Source organism: Trematosphaeria pertusa (assembly GCF_010094035.1).
Source record: "Trematosphaeria pertusa strain CBS 122368 unplaced genomic scaffold BU26scaffold_23, whole genome shotgun sequence".
NCBI lineage: Eukaryota > Fungi > Ascomycota > Dothideomycetes > Pleosporales > Trematosphaeriaceae > Trematosphaeria > Trematosphaeria pertusa.
The window spans coordinates 439,454-456,166 of record NW_022987234.1 but is presented as its reverse complement, the minus strand read 5'-3'; the positions used below and the strand labels follow the sequence as shown (position 1 = coordinate 456,166).

The 16,713-nt window shown below is 54.7% G+C and overlaps 6 protein-coding genes across 6 annotated transcripts; 5 read left to right on the top strand and 1 right to left on the bottom strand.

The window, feature by feature from the left end:
• The first annotated feature begins 93 nt into the window (after window positions 1-93).
• BU26DRAFT_610774 (ribosomal protein S9) lies at window positions 94-1,104 on the top strand. Its single transcript, XM_033836015.1, has 4 exons — window positions 94-181; window positions 241-257; window positions 321-432; window positions 500-1,104. Exons 1-4 carry the CDS (start codon window positions 133-135, stop codon window positions 748-750), a joined length of 429 nt encoding a protein of 142 aa, XP_033676582.1. The 5' UTR covers window positions 94-132; the 3' UTR covers window positions 751-1,104.
• Window positions 1,105-1,164: 60 nt separating this feature from the next.
• On the bottom strand, window positions 1,165-3,068 carry BU26DRAFT_440411 (chaps-domain-containing protein; the record flags this gene model as incomplete). Its single annotated transcript, XM_033824389.1, has 2 exons — window positions 1,165-1,332; window positions 1,380-3,068. Coding segments are annotated over 2 exons (1,857 nt in total), but the record flags the coding sequence as incomplete, so codon positions are not given.
• Window positions 3,069-3,694: 626 nt separating this feature from the next.
• BU26DRAFT_468780 (uncharacterized protein) lies at window positions 3,695-10,092 on the top strand. The gene is made up of 2 exons (XM_033825301.1): window positions 3,695-3,822; window positions 3,909-10,092. The coding sequence occupies exons 1-2, from the start codon at window positions 3,820-3,822 to the stop codon at window positions 9,822-9,824; spliced, it is 5,919 nt and encodes a 1,972-aa protein (XP_033676580.1). The 5' UTR covers window positions 3,695-3,819; the 3' UTR covers window positions 9,825-10,092.
• Window positions 10,093-10,856: 764 nt separating this feature from the next.
• On the top strand, window positions 10,857-11,538 carry BU26DRAFT_571732 (uncharacterized protein; the record flags this gene model as incomplete). Its single annotated transcript, XM_033834176.1, has 3 exons — window positions 10,857-11,262; window positions 11,326-11,421; window positions 11,474-11,538. 3 exons carry the CDS (start codon window positions 10,857-10,859, stop codon window positions 11,536-11,538), a joined length of 567 nt encoding a protein of 188 aa, XP_033676579.1.
• Window positions 11,539-12,035: 497 nt separating this feature from the next.
• Window positions 12,036-12,338, top strand: BU26DRAFT_511359 (uncharacterized protein; the record flags this gene model as incomplete). Its single annotated transcript, XM_033827299.1, has 1 exon — window positions 12,036-12,338. The coding sequence occupies one exon, from the start codon at window positions 12,036-12,038 to the stop codon at window positions 12,336-12,338; it is 303 nt and encodes a 100-aa protein (XP_033676578.1).
• Window positions 12,339-13,096: 758 nt separating this feature from the next.
• BU26DRAFT_440469 (DUF676-domain-containing protein) lies at window positions 13,097-16,627 on the top strand (the record flags this gene model as incomplete). Its single annotated transcript, XM_033824393.1, has 2 exons — window positions 13,097-13,278; window positions 13,336-16,627. The coding sequence occupies 2 exons, from the start codon at window positions 13,097-13,099 to the stop codon at window positions 16,625-16,627; spliced, it is 3,474 nt and encodes a 1,157-aa protein (XP_033676577.1).
• Between the last annotated feature and the right edge of the window lie 86 nt (window positions 16,628-16,713).

Here is a 16,713-nt window from a genome sequence, read left to right as displayed (position 1 = left end):
CCTTGCCACAAGCGGCTAAGCGCGCCCACAACGAAATTCAGACTCCAACTTCGAACGTCCACTATATCGCCGACGACCTGCAAATACCTACGCCCGACCTCCCTCGACGCACGCACTTCCCAGTCGCCCAACATGGCTACTCAGAGCGTGCAATGCTTCGGCAAGAAGAAGACCGCGACTGGTACGCCCTCCGCTCTGCCGCGAAAGAGACTCAACCACAATGCTAACATAATGCTGCAGCCGTCGCCCACTGCAAGGTACAACATCCGATGCCACGACCGAACGCACGAGAAACAATATACTGAGTAGAGATATTTCAGGCCGGCAAAGGACTTATCAAAGTCAACGGAAAGCCGCTCGCGCTCGTGCAGCCCGAGCTCCTGCGCTTCAAGGTCTACGAGCCCATCCTGATCCTCGGCGTTGACAAGTTCGGTACGCACACACCACACCATCCACAGCCCTTCTGCCCCGGAAGTCACTGCTGATACAATTCCCACAGCCGACGTCGACATCCGCGTGCGCGTCTCCGGCGGAGGTCACACGTCGCAAATCTACGCCATCCGCCAAGCCATCGCCAAATCCATCATCGCCTACTACCAGAAATACGTCGACGAGCACTCCAAGAACCAGCTGAAGCAGGCCCTCGTCCAGTACGATCGCACACTGCTCGTCGCCGACAACAGGCGGTGCGAGCCCAAGAAGTTCGGCGGTCCCGGTGCGCGCGCAAGGTACCAGAAATCGTACCGTTAAAGGATACTGGGAAACATGGTGGTGGGAGGCATGGAGCGGTGTTCATCGTGGGCTCTTTTACTATCTGGTCTATGGGTCTCATTTCGATCGGTCGACGTGCGGGCCTGAACAAGCGACTCGGATCTTGTGACGATAAAAATGAATACGCTGGTTGCAGGCACAGCAGAGTGGGCTTGTGACAAGATCAAAAGCTTTCGTTGGGCCATGTTGTGATGCTAGGAGACGGACGGATATCCGCCATCTTTTCCATGACCTAACCGCTGAACCCATGCTGCTCCATCGCTAACCGGCATTACAAAAATACATTGGGAAGAGTCAAGCCTCGCTGCTGAATGATGTATCTCTATGATAAGTCCTCCATTGACAAGTCTCAGTCCTCCCTTCCGTCCAGGGATTTAGCATCTAGCCGCTTGCTCAACCATCGCTCCCACTGCTTCTGAAGGCAGCACACAGCGCTGCGTACTGATGCGTCAGGTCTAGGACATGTTGCGGCAGACTCGTCCCTTGAATGATGCTGCGGATCTTGACGGCGCCCTCCTCTTCGATCATCTTGCGAATCGTGTACAGCAGCGACGGCGAAAACTAAACTTATCAGCAACAACATTAACATGGAACAAGAGAAGACATACTTCAGAGTACCACCGATACTGCCACGTAACCAGCCTGATCAACGCCCCGCACACATCCCTCACATTGTGCCTTGTATCGTTCAACTTGAGCACGCCCCGCATCGCCTTCGGGCTGAATTTCATCTGCATGCAATTCTCATACGCCTCAATGGCCTCATCAAGATGATGCAGACGCTCTGCCAGCTCGCCCAGAATCTCCCACTCCTCGGCGCTCTTCTTGTACAAGAGTTGCTGCTGGCGGTACTGCGCCATCTCGGTGCGCCAGATGGTGTAGACACGCAGGTCCTCGTACAGCACCATGAAGAGGTTGTCGAGCCAGCGCTCGCAGAGGCGCTTGTTCTGGAAGTGCGTGTAGTTTTGCTGGTGGTGGGCGCTGTTTTCCACGTCGTCGCTGCCGGCTTTGACGACTTCGGAGGCGACGGTGTGGCCGGGCTTTTCTATCGAGGATTCTTGGGCGGCGGCGACGGCTGCGGCTGCGCTCGAGGATTCGCCATTGGGGGGATCTTCTGAGTCAGAGGTTTCTTCGACGTCGCCATGCTGCTCTCCATTGGTTTGTGGGGTTGGGCTTGGGGAGCGGAGGGCGGTGGTGCTGGCGGTTCGTGATTGGGGTTGCTGGGACATGGTCTGCTTTTCGTGGCGGTATTCTTCCTCCATGACGAAAACTTGGCTGCGTATTCGAAGGAGCTGGTCCCAGCCGATCTTCTTCGTGATCTCAGTAAGAAGCATGTACGCCTTCAGAAACGTGCCCTTGAATCCGGCGGCGTGTAGTTTTCGAAGCGTTGGGTGCACGAGCTCAACATCGTCCACATTGCTGTCCTCAATCTCATCGCAGATGGCCTCTGGCATCATTGGGAGGAACACTCTCTGCGGCTCTGGCATCCGCGGCGCATCCTTATCCTGGTAAGTGAACATGGGACAGGAATTCAGCGTCAACAGCGCAAGGTCCCACTGCTCGAGGCCAACATAGATCTCCGCCAACCTTGCCCAGGTGCCAAACTCGCTTGGGGCTGATACCACGCTCCTCTTCGCAATCTCTAGTGCAAGGTCACTGCGTCCCTTCTTGTTGCAGAAATCGGCCTGGCAGTCCAGTAATGAGTAGTCCATGGGCAGCTCCTGGATTGCCTCATGTAGCAGCTGGACGGCTTTGACCTCCTCGTCGGCTTCGATATAGACACGCGCAAGTAAAGATGAAATTTCCGGATCCCGCGTTCGCAGCTTCTCGAAGAGGTTGATACCTGAGGCGTACCGTCCTGTTGTGTGGATGTAATCCAGCAGCCCAGTTGTGAGATGATTCGAGACGAGATTCGGCACCTGAATCTCAGGATCAGACCCTAGCTGCCAGCCATTGAAAAATAAGCGCTCCGCCGCGTCCAAGAACTTGTGTTCGCTCTCGGTGCTGGTGATGGGGTTGAACCTCCGCACTCCCACAATCTTCTTGATCGTGTCGCCTGAACCATCATCGGCATATGAGTATGCGCGCAGGACGCTGCACAGATACGTCTCCAGCCACAGCTCGTCGGTCGCTACCCGCTTGTCTCCGCGCTCATCTATGCAGTAGCTCTCCACAGTTCCAGGGATGTAGACCTGCACGCGCATATCCAGCCGCGAGAAGGCATTGTAGCAGCAGTATAGACCGGAGACGACTTTGTGTTGCTTGTCGTGGGGAGAGTAGGTCAGGGTGTTTATATATGCGGCGAGGCTAGCGGAGGACGACGCATCTATCCCGCTAACGTGGTGGTAGACGCCAATTTGCTTCGTCGTCGACTTGACCGGTTGCTTGATGAGGTGGACAAGATCTGGCGGGCCGAGTTCTCGAAGGGTTTGTAGCGATTCGGAGCGTGCCTCAATGGCCGACTGGAGCTCTTCTTCGTAGATCCTGCGTGTTCCCGATCAGCTGGCTGACCAAACGGAAAGATGTAGTGGTTCCAATTGCAAGGAACGAGGGATATTTAAGAGTGCTTGACATATATTTGTATATTCGACTTGCGCATCGACTTGACGGGGCTCGAAGCTTGGGGACGTGGAGGCATACTCAGGAACAGCTGGAGTCATCACCATGGCGCCGGTGGTGCCTGGCGGCGCGGGAAATCCACAGTAGCGAGCGGAACGCTATAATGACATGTGTATGTGAGCGGCACTGCAGCGATCTGGTCAGCGGAGGGGTTCGTGGGATATGGGCCGGGTTGTGTGGTCTGTGGCAGCTGGAAAGCAAACCGCTGCGGCGTCTCGGAGGACCCGCGCCTGCCTTGGCACGCCAGCGGCCCTAGCTTTCACGTCGACGCCCACGACGCGACTCTCGACTCTCGTTACTGCACCGCGCACAATATAGCGGGAGGCTCTTGCTGCTGCCTGTTGCCACAATATGCCCCCTACCTGTTGTCTGTAATCTCCAATTCGCCCAACACGACCGCTCCAACTCTGCACAGCTATCGCGCTCAGCATGGTACGTTTCACGCTTCACAGTGCCGCAACGCAACCTTTGCAACCTTCGCAGCTTTAGGTAGGATTTTCAAGCTAACGCCCATGCAGTCGACGTGGAAGGCGCTCAACCTCGAATCGGATAACGAGGAAGAAGACGAGATCGACGATACCAAAGAGATCCAGATCGAGGAAGCTCTGAAGCTCTACCAGACAGCGCTCAAGTTCCACTCCGAGGGGCCCCAATCGTTCGAAAAGACCGCCGAAGCGTACAAAGCTCTCTTCGAGTCCGAAATATTCAAATACCCCGAATCGCTCTCCGAATACAAGCGCCATGAGCTGTTCGGCGACACCTTGGTGTTTGACAGCATCCTCCAGGATGACCTCGAAGCGGGCCCCGTTCAGGCCGTGGGCGCGAACGAGAGCGCCCCGAATACGCTGCCGCAGATCCTACACCTCTCGTACAAGAACCATGGTCAGTTCATGCTCGAGACGATGCAGCACTGGGTCCGCCAGCACGGCGCTGTGTCGCAACAGCAGGGGTCAGGACACATACTCAGCGTGTTGACGTACTTTGCCGAAGCGCTGGACAAGGAGGACACAGACCTGGATCTATGGATACGGACGGCTTCAGTTGCGGCAATGCTAGGCAGCCAGCGCATCACCAGGTTCTGTCTCGAAGCTGTGCTCGACGGGGACGACGAGCTGTACGATAACCTGTTCCGCCTTCCTGGCCTGGAAGACGGTTTCGCGGGGCAACAATTGCAAGAGCTCATAGCTAGGCTTGAGGACAACCTCTCCTTGATGCAGGCACCACTGTCCACCATGAAGCGGAAGAAACTTTCCGAGGTCCTCAAGAAACGCCTCAATCCCTATCCATTCGCGCCTCTGCCAGGCGAGGTCGATCGGCCCGCAGCCTTGCCGATTCTTTGCAAACAGCCTGAGCGTGCTATCTTAACCCCCACGAAGTGGGACTGGGCTGGTGTTGGAGAAGCAATTCTTCGACACTACATGGCAGAGCAAAGCGGTCTTCTGGACAGAGTCCCTCCCGGATCCGGTATCACCATCCAGATGCCACTGGACGCAAGCTCTAGCCCAGTTGCGATCCAGGAACCCGAAAGCGCGCCGATGGCCGAAGAGGCTGTCGCATCGCAAGAAGAAACGCCCAAGGCACAGACCGAAGATGCGGTCCCCCCTATACCTGAACCTGAAGCAACCCCCCCAAAGGATGGCGAGGACACCGTTATGGAAGATCAAGACAAGACTACAGCTAAAGCTGAAGATCCCCGGTCGGCAACTCCCCTGGAGCTTGCACCTGCTCCATCTCGCAAACGCTCGTCAGATTCTGCCGGCTTACCAGAGACTGCTGAAGGTGGCCGCGCTCGCAGTAAACGCCTACGAGCTCGCGAGGTCACCGACTCAAGTGCCGGAGGCGACACCGCCGGGCAGGAGGCCGCAAAGCAGCTGGAAGATCAGCTTTGGCAATACACCCATGCTGATCAATGCCTTTGCGAGGTGATCAACGATATATTTGCGCGACTGGGTGTCGAAGGGCTAGGTTCGCCGAAGGCATTGCGCGATCTTGTTACCAACCCATCAGGAGCTTCAGCGACAGACAGTATCGACAAGGCCGCCTGCGATATGTATGCCGCGTTACAAAACACAGGACCAAAGATTGCTCCAGTTCTGCTCAGCGGGGAGCCTGTGGACCTGGGCGGCGCATCACGAGAGGCCGGATTGAATGCTTTCCTGGGTTATGCCAAATCCAGCATCGCACAGGCCTGCGTTAAGCCAACCTTGCAGAGCGAAAAGCTCACTAGCTTTGCGCGTAACATAAATGACGCTTGGCTCTCAACCAAAGACGTCGCCTTTGCGTGGCTCGAAGTTCTTTTGTCGCCCGGTTCAGTCCCAGTTCCTGGTCATTCTAACGAGGGCAGCAAGTCTAGCTATATGCGGTACCGATGGACCGAAGACCTGAAACGTCATCTGGTGCAAGTCATAGTTAATATCGATGACTTTATCTATGAGCGTATGGTCGACCGCATCGGCGGGCTCGATACAAGGATCCTCAAGGCTACAGAACAGTCTAAAGAGTACCAACTGTCTGGTTTCGATGCCTCACAGGTCGAAATAGTCGAAACACTGTTCGAGCTGCACCTCGATATTTACTCCCTGATCAAACACCCACACAGCGGGGTGGACGTGGTCACACAGACCGTTCAAAATGACCGCCTAGAGAGATGGGCTGCTCTAGCCCGAGAAGCAATGCAGCTGCGGTCGAGCTGCGATGCGAATATCGGCCTGGACGAGCTGACTCTCCGCCACATTTGGGCTTCCGTTTTCCAAATGAGCGTCAGCGACGACGTTCTCCCAGAGCATGTCATCTATGCTATGGAGGAACTTAAAGGGATCTTCCAGTCATTAGATGGCCGTACGATCGAGGTGCAGAACAATGCAGTCATGCCAGAACTATCCGTTACTGCCGTCGACCGCGAGCTCGTTCGAATCAGCATGAAAGACTTCTTCCTCAAGGTATTTGACACTGATGAGAAAGATCCTGTAGCGGTCATCGAAAGCTTGGAACCGATTCTAGAGCCCGTGCAAGAATCTGAGTTGACGGTAGAGAAGGAAGCGAATGGTCATGCTGAAGAGAATGCCGGTTCACGAAGTCCATCAACGGTTGGAAACACCGATCAAACAGCCGAATTCCAAGTCTCAAGACCATCGCCGACACAGGAAATGAGGAAATTTTTGGACTCGGCTTCCTTTAACCTGCGACTGTCACTTTGGCAGCGTTTACGGGAAGCATACGAGGCCATCGAGTATGCTCCGAAAGTCTTGTCCTGCTACTTGCGGAGCATCGAAACCCTCGTCGGAGAATTCAAGACACCCACTTACCAAGAATGCTCGATCCCAGAACGCCACGTCAAGCTGATGAGCCGACTCCGCATCGTCGATGAGGTGGTTGTTAAGATTCTTCAGATCATTAGGGACGAAAAGGATGCCTTCGATTGCCTCTCGTATGAGCATATGCAGTCATCAATGTCGGCTATTTCGCAGCTACTGAGGATCATGTCTGCAACGAATTTTCTCCAAGACCTGACGCACATTGGACAGCTTACCATCCCCAGGATCGAAGGTATGCCGCCTGCAACATTCGTGAACATGACGAACAGGTTGCATGATATGCAGCTTCGGCTCTGGATTCTCCAATATCACCTGCTGAAAGAAGGGATGTCGCAAACCGTCGAAGCGTTCCCGATACCTTCGGATGACGCATTCGAATACCTCAGGCATGTTCATCACGCAACCGGTGTGCGTGGCTTCTGCCACTTAGCCGGACGAACGTTTCTGAGACTTGCGAAAGATGAGGTCCTACGTTTCGACGACGTTACTGAACCTAGCAATCGCGATATCGAGTTCTCGCAGTTGTTGTACGATCTTTACGGACTGAAAACGTTCATCGATCCTCTTGAATGCCAGGAATTTGGTTCGTCGCCGGACATTCTTGACAAGAAGACCGCGACAAACCTACTACCATTCGTTCAGTCTCAAGCTGAGAAAATGAGCATCAAGGAACTCCCCAAGCACGACTTAAAAGTCACTATCGACAAGGTACATGGAGCGTTGGGACGCCCGAAAACGACCGAGGACATATCTCTCAACCGAAGAATTCTGACGACGTACTTCAAGTCCCCAGTCAATCCGATATCTCTGTTCAATTGCCTTAAAGGTGTTGGATCACTCGCCACGAGGCATATCCCTGCTGAAGCCGCGCTTCCCGCCTCGAAAGGATGGTATTTCTTAATGGGGAACATCGCCCTCAACAAGTTCAGGTCCCTGAAGAAAATGACCCAACAGCCCACGGAAGACCTCAACTTTGCTCAAGCCTTCTTCCTGCAAGATCTCGAATATTCTATCGAGCGATGGGAGACTTGGTATCGGCTAGCTCAAGCCAACGATACTCAGCTCGAAGAGGCCGTATGTTGGAATGCGGACAAGATGAACAGCAACAGCGTAGAGCTGATAAACTTTCAGCGGGCTGCCATCCACTGCTACACGATGGCCGTTGCTTGCGCTGTCCGCGACGCAAACGCGTCGCCCGAGACTAGACTTAAAGTTTCGCGAATGTACACCGACTTCGGAAATCGCATGTATGCATCGTCTAGAGAACCATTTAGCATGAATGCCTTCAACATCCGGGAAACCGAGCAGAAGTACTACAGCGGCAACATCACTCAGGTGGTTTATCAGAACGTGCCCTTCAGCCCAATGTCCGTCTACACCACCTGGAAATTTGCTAGCGTTCTGTTCAAGCGGGCAATCAAAGGCGACCCAGACAAGTGGTGGAATTATTACATGCTTGGCAAGTGCCTGTGGAAAATGTACTGCGCCAACGCCGACTTTGCCATTGCTGCTATCCACCAAGGCGAACCGGTGCCTCCAAACAATGGACCAGTTTGGGAGGAAGTGATCGATGCAGTCGTCAACGCGATCGAGACGCTACCTGAGAAGAAGGGACGGAACGGCGAACCAATACTTGAGCCCCACTACAAACTGGTCTCTATTGTGCATAAGCTATTCCAACGCAAGGCCATTGATCACGAAAAAGGCGAAGAAGTGCTGAAGCAGACCTCGTATGCGCAGAACCTTAGCGGGCCCGACAGTGCCGATGATTGGGAACGGTATATTCTTGCCGTACTTAAAGCGCTTCGATCCGCAGACAAATCAGCCTGGCACCACCGGATCATTGCTCGGGCTGCCCATGTCATTTACGACGACTCCAATGACATGATGGTTGCACATGGTGCTAAGCATGAGCTGACGCAACATATCTTCACGAAGACCATGGCTGTCCAGGTCTGGAAGCCAGAGAACGAGCGACCTGGCAGGCACTTTGTGTACACCACTCGCTACACAAAGTTTTTCATCCACCTCCTAGACCAGACAGGCGACAAGACGAGTCTCGAGGCCTTGGCGAAGCGCGTGAGGCGGAAGTCGACAGACTTTTTCGAACATTCCAAGCTATGGCAGGAGCTGTGCCTACGATACTTGAAGCTCCTGCGTCGAATGGGGAAGATTCCGGACGGGCATGAAGATACTATCTTCAAAGCCATCAATTACGACGAGTTCTCCGTCCAGGCCGCCCGTCTGGAGGCTTGGTGCCAGAATCCTTTGACCCAGCATCCCGTGCTGGACGTCTTGCGCGATGTTATCGATCTGAAGCGGCTCAACAATACCCTCATGAAAGCTCTTCTCATCGACGACCTGATTGGCGATACGTATGCCTTGCTGTACACTACTGTTGGACCAACTCTGCAGCCCCTGCCATCAGAGAAGCTGCAGCCTCAACAGCCGCAAGCTGCTTTTCTTGCTCTAGGGCAGTCGAATACCGGTCCATCGTATATACCATCGCTCATGCAGGTGCAAATGGACGGCTCTATTGATGCAAATCACAATGCATCGCCCTTCAATATCTATCATCCCAGCCAGCTGCAACCCCAGCAAGCTGACCCTGTGGTCAAACCTAGGGCCAAAACGGTCGGACGCCGAGAGATTGCACGACGAGCCGAAGCCTGCGCCCAGAAGCCCGCTGGTGCCCCTGCTCTCGCAACGACTGCGATTCCGATCCGCTCGCCTCCGACCGCCATGCATGCTACACTTGCTCTCGCTGCCCGCCCGTCGCCCGAAAAAGCGGCCAACGAGTCGAATTCTGCAACTGAGCAACTGCAGGTTCCCAACAGCGGCACTGCGACTGCTGCTGCCAGCGTCACCAACGTAGAGAGCAGCGCCCCAGGCTCGATGCACGATGACGCGGACGATGAGAGTGAGTTGAGCGAGCTAGATGAGGAAGAGGTGCAGGAGATTGGGCAGGAGGTTACGGATGCGGCTGGACATCCTTCTGTATCTTCCAGGTTTCTGTTTCCTAATTTGCACGCCGGCAAGGAGAAGGCGAGGTCGGACGATCACCAGGATGATGGCGAGGGTGACAGCGGGGCTGGGAAGGATGTGAAGACGGAGGAGTGAGGTCTGTTCTGCTTATGGAGTGTCCAACAACGGCGCGGATTTGAACAGATCTGTGTCCTTGTGTGGCATCCTTTTTCTTTGTTGTGCTTTTCCGTTAGAGAAGGACTCGACGAGTACTTGTTCGAGAGGCATCAGCATGATCGGTGTGTATATTGGCACAATGGCGTCTCGGATGCTGTCGCAGGCTGCATGGGTATGATGCGGCTCGGGATATTCAGATACCCTTCTTTCTTAGGGTCGTATTAGATGTAAAGCATGTATATTCGATATCGAGCCTCTGGGCGCTGCCATTTCCGGAAACGTGAACAAAGGGACCAAGGCGATGAAGGAGCTTCGAAGCCGAGTTTCTTCGACGAACGACGCTATCGACTCTAGACACTATGTCTACTACGCCAGAGTTCGCCTCCGCTGTCACGGATCCTTAATACTCGAGTCGCCCTTAGCTGGTGGTGTTGCGCTCAAACTTCGCGGGCGTCGCTTTGTCTTCGGCAACTACTTAGTCCGCGACTCAAAGCGCAAGCAGAAGCTCTTCGCCTCTCGCTCCACAAACTTTTTTTTTTTGGACATCCCTCGCTTCTGCCATGCGGAGAACTCTTCGGAACCTTCCCAGTTGCCATCAAGCAGGAGTGAATGCTGCAAACTGGTCTTCCCTCTCGATTGCTTCACTCATTACCTCGCGAGCATCCCGATTTCGGCTGTCTCCACCTCGATATCCAACCGTTATCTCGTCGTTACAGCCCCGCGCAAGCACTTCTGGGAGTTTCTGAGGCACGTGCGTTCACGACGACTTCCTGATTTGGGTGGCTAAGCGAATATCAGGCATGGCTTGGCGCTTGACGCAGCGACAACAAGCGGGGAATAGCTTTGGTGAAGTAGCAAGCACGCATCGGTGGACGGGAGGATATAAATCAAAGATGCTCAGCCTCTCAGACAGTACTCACCTTCAACAACCTCAGTCAACAAATCGATGCAAGTCAGTATATACATCAATGCTTTTGCCTCGTTTCTACTCCCTTCTAACCTCAGCCAAGCATGCTTTCTTCCGGCTCTGGATCCTCCCCTCCACCGCCTGGCCGCGGCTCAGGCCCTTCCTCAACTCCTCCACGAGCATCCACCACTCGCGTGCGCAACGGCGCCACTCCCCAAACCGCACTCCTCTCTCCAGGTCTCCAACGCAACCCAGACGAGGAGTTCCGGTACTACGTCAACCACCTCGGCCAGTGGTTCGAAGTCAACGCGCAGGAGGCGCGCCAGTACCGCGCGGACGGCTTCGCGGTGCACAACGTCGACACCATGGAAAGCATCGCTGAGTTCCTGAATCCCGTCCAGCCACCGAGCACGGAGGGTGCTTTTGGTGCGCAGGTGGAGGAGGCTGATCGGGCGACGGATGTTATGGAGGAGGAGCTTAATGCGCACCTCGGGCCGGGCGTGACCCACGGTAGGTTTCCACCTCGGTGCGGATGGTTCTGTTTAGTAGCAGCTGGCTGATATTGCGGTGTAGAGGAACTCCAGAAGCGGGCAGAAGCCGCTAAGAAGGCGAAGGAGAAGTCCTCTGAGCCTGAGTCTCCTCACGATAAGAAGGGTGGTCCGTCGAGTGGTATGCAGTCTCTTTTGGCATCCGCTACTGTCAAGTACCTAACCGTGCGCAGATGGCGACAAACGCGATCCGTCTGCAGGCGCTGGCGCTGCGTCTAGCAGTGGCGTGGCGGATTAGACCTGGAGTCACTCTTTCAAGACGTCTTTGACGACTTGGGATAGAAACCTAGAATCGTATACTCGGCTCGCCGGTCTTCTCTGTCTGAATGCTCGGTGCTGGATGAACTGGAAGCTCTGGATGCCCTGGATAACGGACGGGATGCCTCTAGGATTTAGGACTGGATGTCTTCTTGCTGGTATTGCCATAGGCGGACTATAGGACTTCTCCACAACAACTTACTAGCTCCCCGGAAGTTGCATGCTTCATAAGCTACTGGCTTTCCAGATGACATCGTTTCCGGATCTGGGTGGAACTGGATTTGGCTTCGAGTATCTAGCCTTTCCTCACTAGTGTTATTGGATGGACCTCTCCTCGGATAAACCCTAAATAGCCCTTTAACCCCTTCACTGTGCCGCCTCCAGTGGTTCGAGACGCTGAGGAATAATCCCAATTAGACCCAGTACGTCGTCGAGCGCCCGTGACAGTCGCCTAGGTGGATCCGAGAGACTCTCACCATGGCTGTGATGTGGAGGGGTAACGGCTACAATGTCTACGGCGGCCGGACGCTCGAGATGCTTGTTGCTGGATTGCCGGGCGGGCCGACGACGGATCCTATTGCTGGCCCGAATGTTGCGGATGCGCGGAGCGGAGGGAGATTAAGGATGCTGAGGGAGAGCTTGAGCGGAGTGGTGAGAATCTCCCGGAGGAAGATGTTATGGAGGGTGATTGGATTGCTTCCTGCTTGTTTTGGTGGTGAGTGGCTTTTACTAGATGATAGCGGTGACGATTTCGAGGACGGTGAGGATGATGACGATTAGTTGTTCTACATCCATGGAGCTGTCCGTCGCTCCTCGGTGGACAACTTCGCTAACATATTTTGGAGTTTTGGAGTTTTGGGTATAACAGGGACACGTGTGTTTTTTGGATATTAGAATCCAGGATATTGAATCCCGTGGGGATAGTTCTTGCTTTTCAGATTTTGAGATACCCGATAGACCAAGACTCCGGAATACAATCCACCTTCTCCATCTATGTTCGCGTGCGCATCAAGTAAGTAGAGGTCAGATTTTAACCCAGCAACTAGTCTTATAAGGCCCAAGGATTTGGTCAATTTGTCGAGATTCCGTCCCAAGTGCTCGTGGAGGTTGAGTTGACGTCGGAAGCGGCACCGTAATCCCCGACACGGCCACGTGCTTCATCGGGAGATTCCGAGAGCTACCGCAGCGAAGCTCAACACATCAGGTATCGCGTGCTGCACGCATATGCGCGTTTCTTAGCTCTGTGAATGATGTATGTGAAACAAGTCCCCCACAGTGACAGCAGATCCGACGGCGCTCGCCAGTCCGGGGATCCCACGCCTGTCTCACGGGAAGTGCGGCCAGGGAGCCACGCGAGCAATGACGTGCCAAATCCATCTCGACCCAGCATGACCTCCCTCACGCATCGTTATATCGCAACCTCTTCCCTACAAAGCGGCCCAACCCATCCGAAGCGGCGCGATCCACTTATGATGCTAACCGGCGTGATCCACGGTTTACCGCCACTCCCTACCCGCACCGAACCCCTCTAGCTCCGAATGCTGCTCACACCGCGAACGTATTCCCTCGCTCAAATTCCCGACTCGGGTTCGGCGCAAGCTAGATCGTCGTATTTTCTCATAACACCTTCGCGCAAAGAGAGACAGCTCGAAGAACAGCGCGCCCGGAGGATGTTGCTGCTCCACCAGACGGGGAGCGTCAAGGTGGGCGAGGTGGTTCGGTAGGAGGCCCCGAGGCGACGCGAAGAGCCCACTGCGTGAAACTAATCCTGAGGCAGGTACACGGTCACCTACACCCCCTCCGAAGACCGCATATTGCCATCGCCGCAGTTCCTGCATGTGCGCATACGAAACACGTCTGCGCTACCGCTCCGCGCTGCTTACCTCCACGGACCCTACACTATCCATGTCGCCGCATACCCTTCCACCTTCAATCCAAATAAAAAAGTCGAAGCGCCGAAGAGAGATGGAGTGCCCGAGTTTGAGCCAAACCTCAAGGCCGGAGGCTCCTGGACGGCTAGGCTGACCGTTCCAGAACACATCAGAGAAGTCGGCGGCAATCGGGAATCGAACGATGAGACGCCGAAGAGCGCAACATGGATAATAGAGGTCGCGTCGCAGATAATCTTCTCGCAGTCCGCCTCTGTGAGCTATGAGTTGCTGGTCGCGCGAGACGAGAGGTCGCTAGATTTGGGCTTCACGGCCATCACCGGAAACTCCCATGGCGCCCCTGGGCAGGTTCAAGACCACCAGCAGGGCAGGCATTCGCACACGGCAAAGCATTCTACAAATTCAAAAGGTGTCTATTCAAAAGCGATTAAGCTGGTTGTAGACGATACTACGAGCTTGTGGAATAAGCCGGAACTGCCGGAGTGGAAAGACGAAGACCGTCCAGCATCCCGGCGCAAGTCGAAAGATTCCCAACGCAACCAGCCCAAAGAGAAGGGAAAACAAAAGAAGATACACCTTGTGATTCTCACCCATGGACTGCACAGCAACCTTGGGGCGGACATGCTTTACCTTAAGGAGAGCATAGACGCGACCGCCAAGCAGGCCCGGGAGGACCGGAGGAGACGACGGCAGGAAGAGAGGCAACACAAGCAGACACATACTACCAGTGTGGACGATACCTCTACCGCACCCCTCTCAGGCGGCCAAGAGAGCCTGCCCCAAGAGGAAGAAGAGGATGACGAAGAAGAGATTGTTGTCCGTGGTTTCGATAAGAACGTGATACGAACAGAACGCGGCATCCAATACCTCGGAAAGAGACTGGCGAAACACGTCCTGGAATTGACCTATCCGGACCAGCCTTACCTCCCAATCAAGAAAAAGAAGTTCACAGCACTTTCGCCAACCGCCAAGGACAAGTCAGATGTAGGCCTTCCTTCGCATTCTGGTAGTAGCATTCATCACCAGCACCATGCACACGAGCAAAAGCGAGCATACAAATTCACGAGCATTAGCTTTATTGGTCATTCTCTTGGCGGGCTTGTTCAAACATACGCCATTGCATATATACACAAGCATTCTCCACAATTCTTCGAGAACATCAAGCCTGTCAACTTCATAACTATGGCATCTCCATTTCTCGGGCTGAGCAACGAGAACCCGATGTATATCAAGTTCGCTCTTGACTTTGGCTTAGTGGGAAGAACCGGGCAAGATCTCGGCCTCACATGGCGAGCTCCTACGATTGCAAGGAACGGATGGAGCGCGATGGTCAGTGGATTTGGGCAATCTCAGAATCAGCATAGGCAGGACGACGCCGGATCCAAACCTCTTCTCCGAATCTTGCCGACCGGACCGGCCCACGTCGTGCTGCGGATGTTCAGGAATCGGACCGTATACTCTAACGTCGTCAACGACGGAATTGTACCGCTGCGCACCAGCTGCTTGCTGTTCCTTGACTGGAGAGGTCTGGGCAGGGTCGAGAAGGCAAGGAGGGAGAATGGCCTCATCGGGACTGTTGCTGCGTGGGGTTGGGGTCAAATGACGGGCCAGAATGCGTCGCCTAATCCATCGAGAGTGGGATTCTCGGACGAGGAGAACGGAGGCGACTCTCCGCCTCCATTTAATGGTGATGATACCGCAGTTCCTCTGCCAGGCGCAGATGTCACAAACCAAGATGATGAAGCTCAAGCCGCTGCGGAACCCAGTGCCAATCAGTGGTTAGACGGCGAGAGGCGCGACTCCGCCGGCCGCCCGGCATCCCCCAATACGAACCAGTCGACAAATACCCTAAGCACGCTGTGGAACTACATCCGGCCCTCTGGTAAGCATACCGCGAAAGACAAGAAGATGTTCAAAAGAAGCCAGACAATTGCGATGGAGCAGGAGGAGGCCCATGGCGGCGGCTCGACCGAGGCCTCATCTTCGAACAGCTCTGATCAGCCAACGAAGAGGCCTCCGGCGACTCGCGGTGACTCCATAGTCAACGACCCAAACAACCTGTCTGCTCCACCGAAGACGACAATATTCGAATCTGCCGGCGACCTTCTTAGTCCTCCTGTTCCACCGAGCCACTGGATCATTGATCCATCTACACGGGCGCGCACAATCTTCCATGACCGTATCTATCACCCCGAAGATATCCCACCACCGCCAGTCAAGAAGAAGGGCACTGGCCGTTCCTTCTCTAGCGAGAGCACCGGATCACAACACTCAGAACGTAGTACCGAAGAGAGCGGTATGCGCGTTGAGGAAAAGATTGCTAGGGCTTACCACAAGGACCTCTCTTGGCGGAAGGTGTTGGTCCGCCTTGAGCCCGATGCACACAACAATATCGTGGTCCGACGCATGTTCGCGAATGCTTATGGATGGCCAGTTATCAAGCATTTGTGCGATACTCACTTCGCGGACACATATGCAGCTACGACACGCGACGAGCTTGAGCCAGCGAACGACCGGGCAAAGGGTGTCGAGGTTCCGGTCTCTGAAGAAGGGGAGCATGTCAAAGGCCAAACGAACATCCAGCCACCTGTCGAGCGCACAGACAGTGAGCTTCGAGAGGTGGCGGATGAGCTTCCACCACTTAAACAACGCAGCCAACATCATCGCCGGCTCCATACTGCTGATTCTATGGGAAGCAAAGGCTCGTCGACGTGGGACGACTTGTACTTTGAAGGCACGTCGGATGAGGAAGACGACGAGCAGGACGATCGCAATGCTATCCAGCGGTTCTTACAGCTACCAACACCGAAGAGTAAGCCTAGCTCACCGACGACGCCTCGGACCCCTGAAGGGCACGGCACGAGCGAAGCAGAGATTGCTGATTTTCTCTCTGCATCACCTAAGGGTGTGGAGTTCCACCGTGGACTGGGTGCATCGCCCGGCAAGTCCAATTCTACTCGCGAGCCGGACTCTCTTGAGTCTATGGGTGGGATGGTTCTTGGAAGAGGACGACAAGGTGCGAGCCCGCCGCAAACTCCGTCGGCGAATATCAGTGGGGTTGGTCTGAGGAGGTCGCTGGAAGTGACTACGCCGTCATCTCAGGAGCCCGGGCGGGCGAGGAGCGGGAGTGGAGGTGTGTCGGAACAGGTAGCACGCGGCTTTTCGAAGGATCACAAGTAGGAGAGGCACGGCGCCGCTAGATTTACTGGCTTTGAATGATCGAGTCTTGGAAAACACCAAGTGTGTGACATGGTCCGGGCGTATCT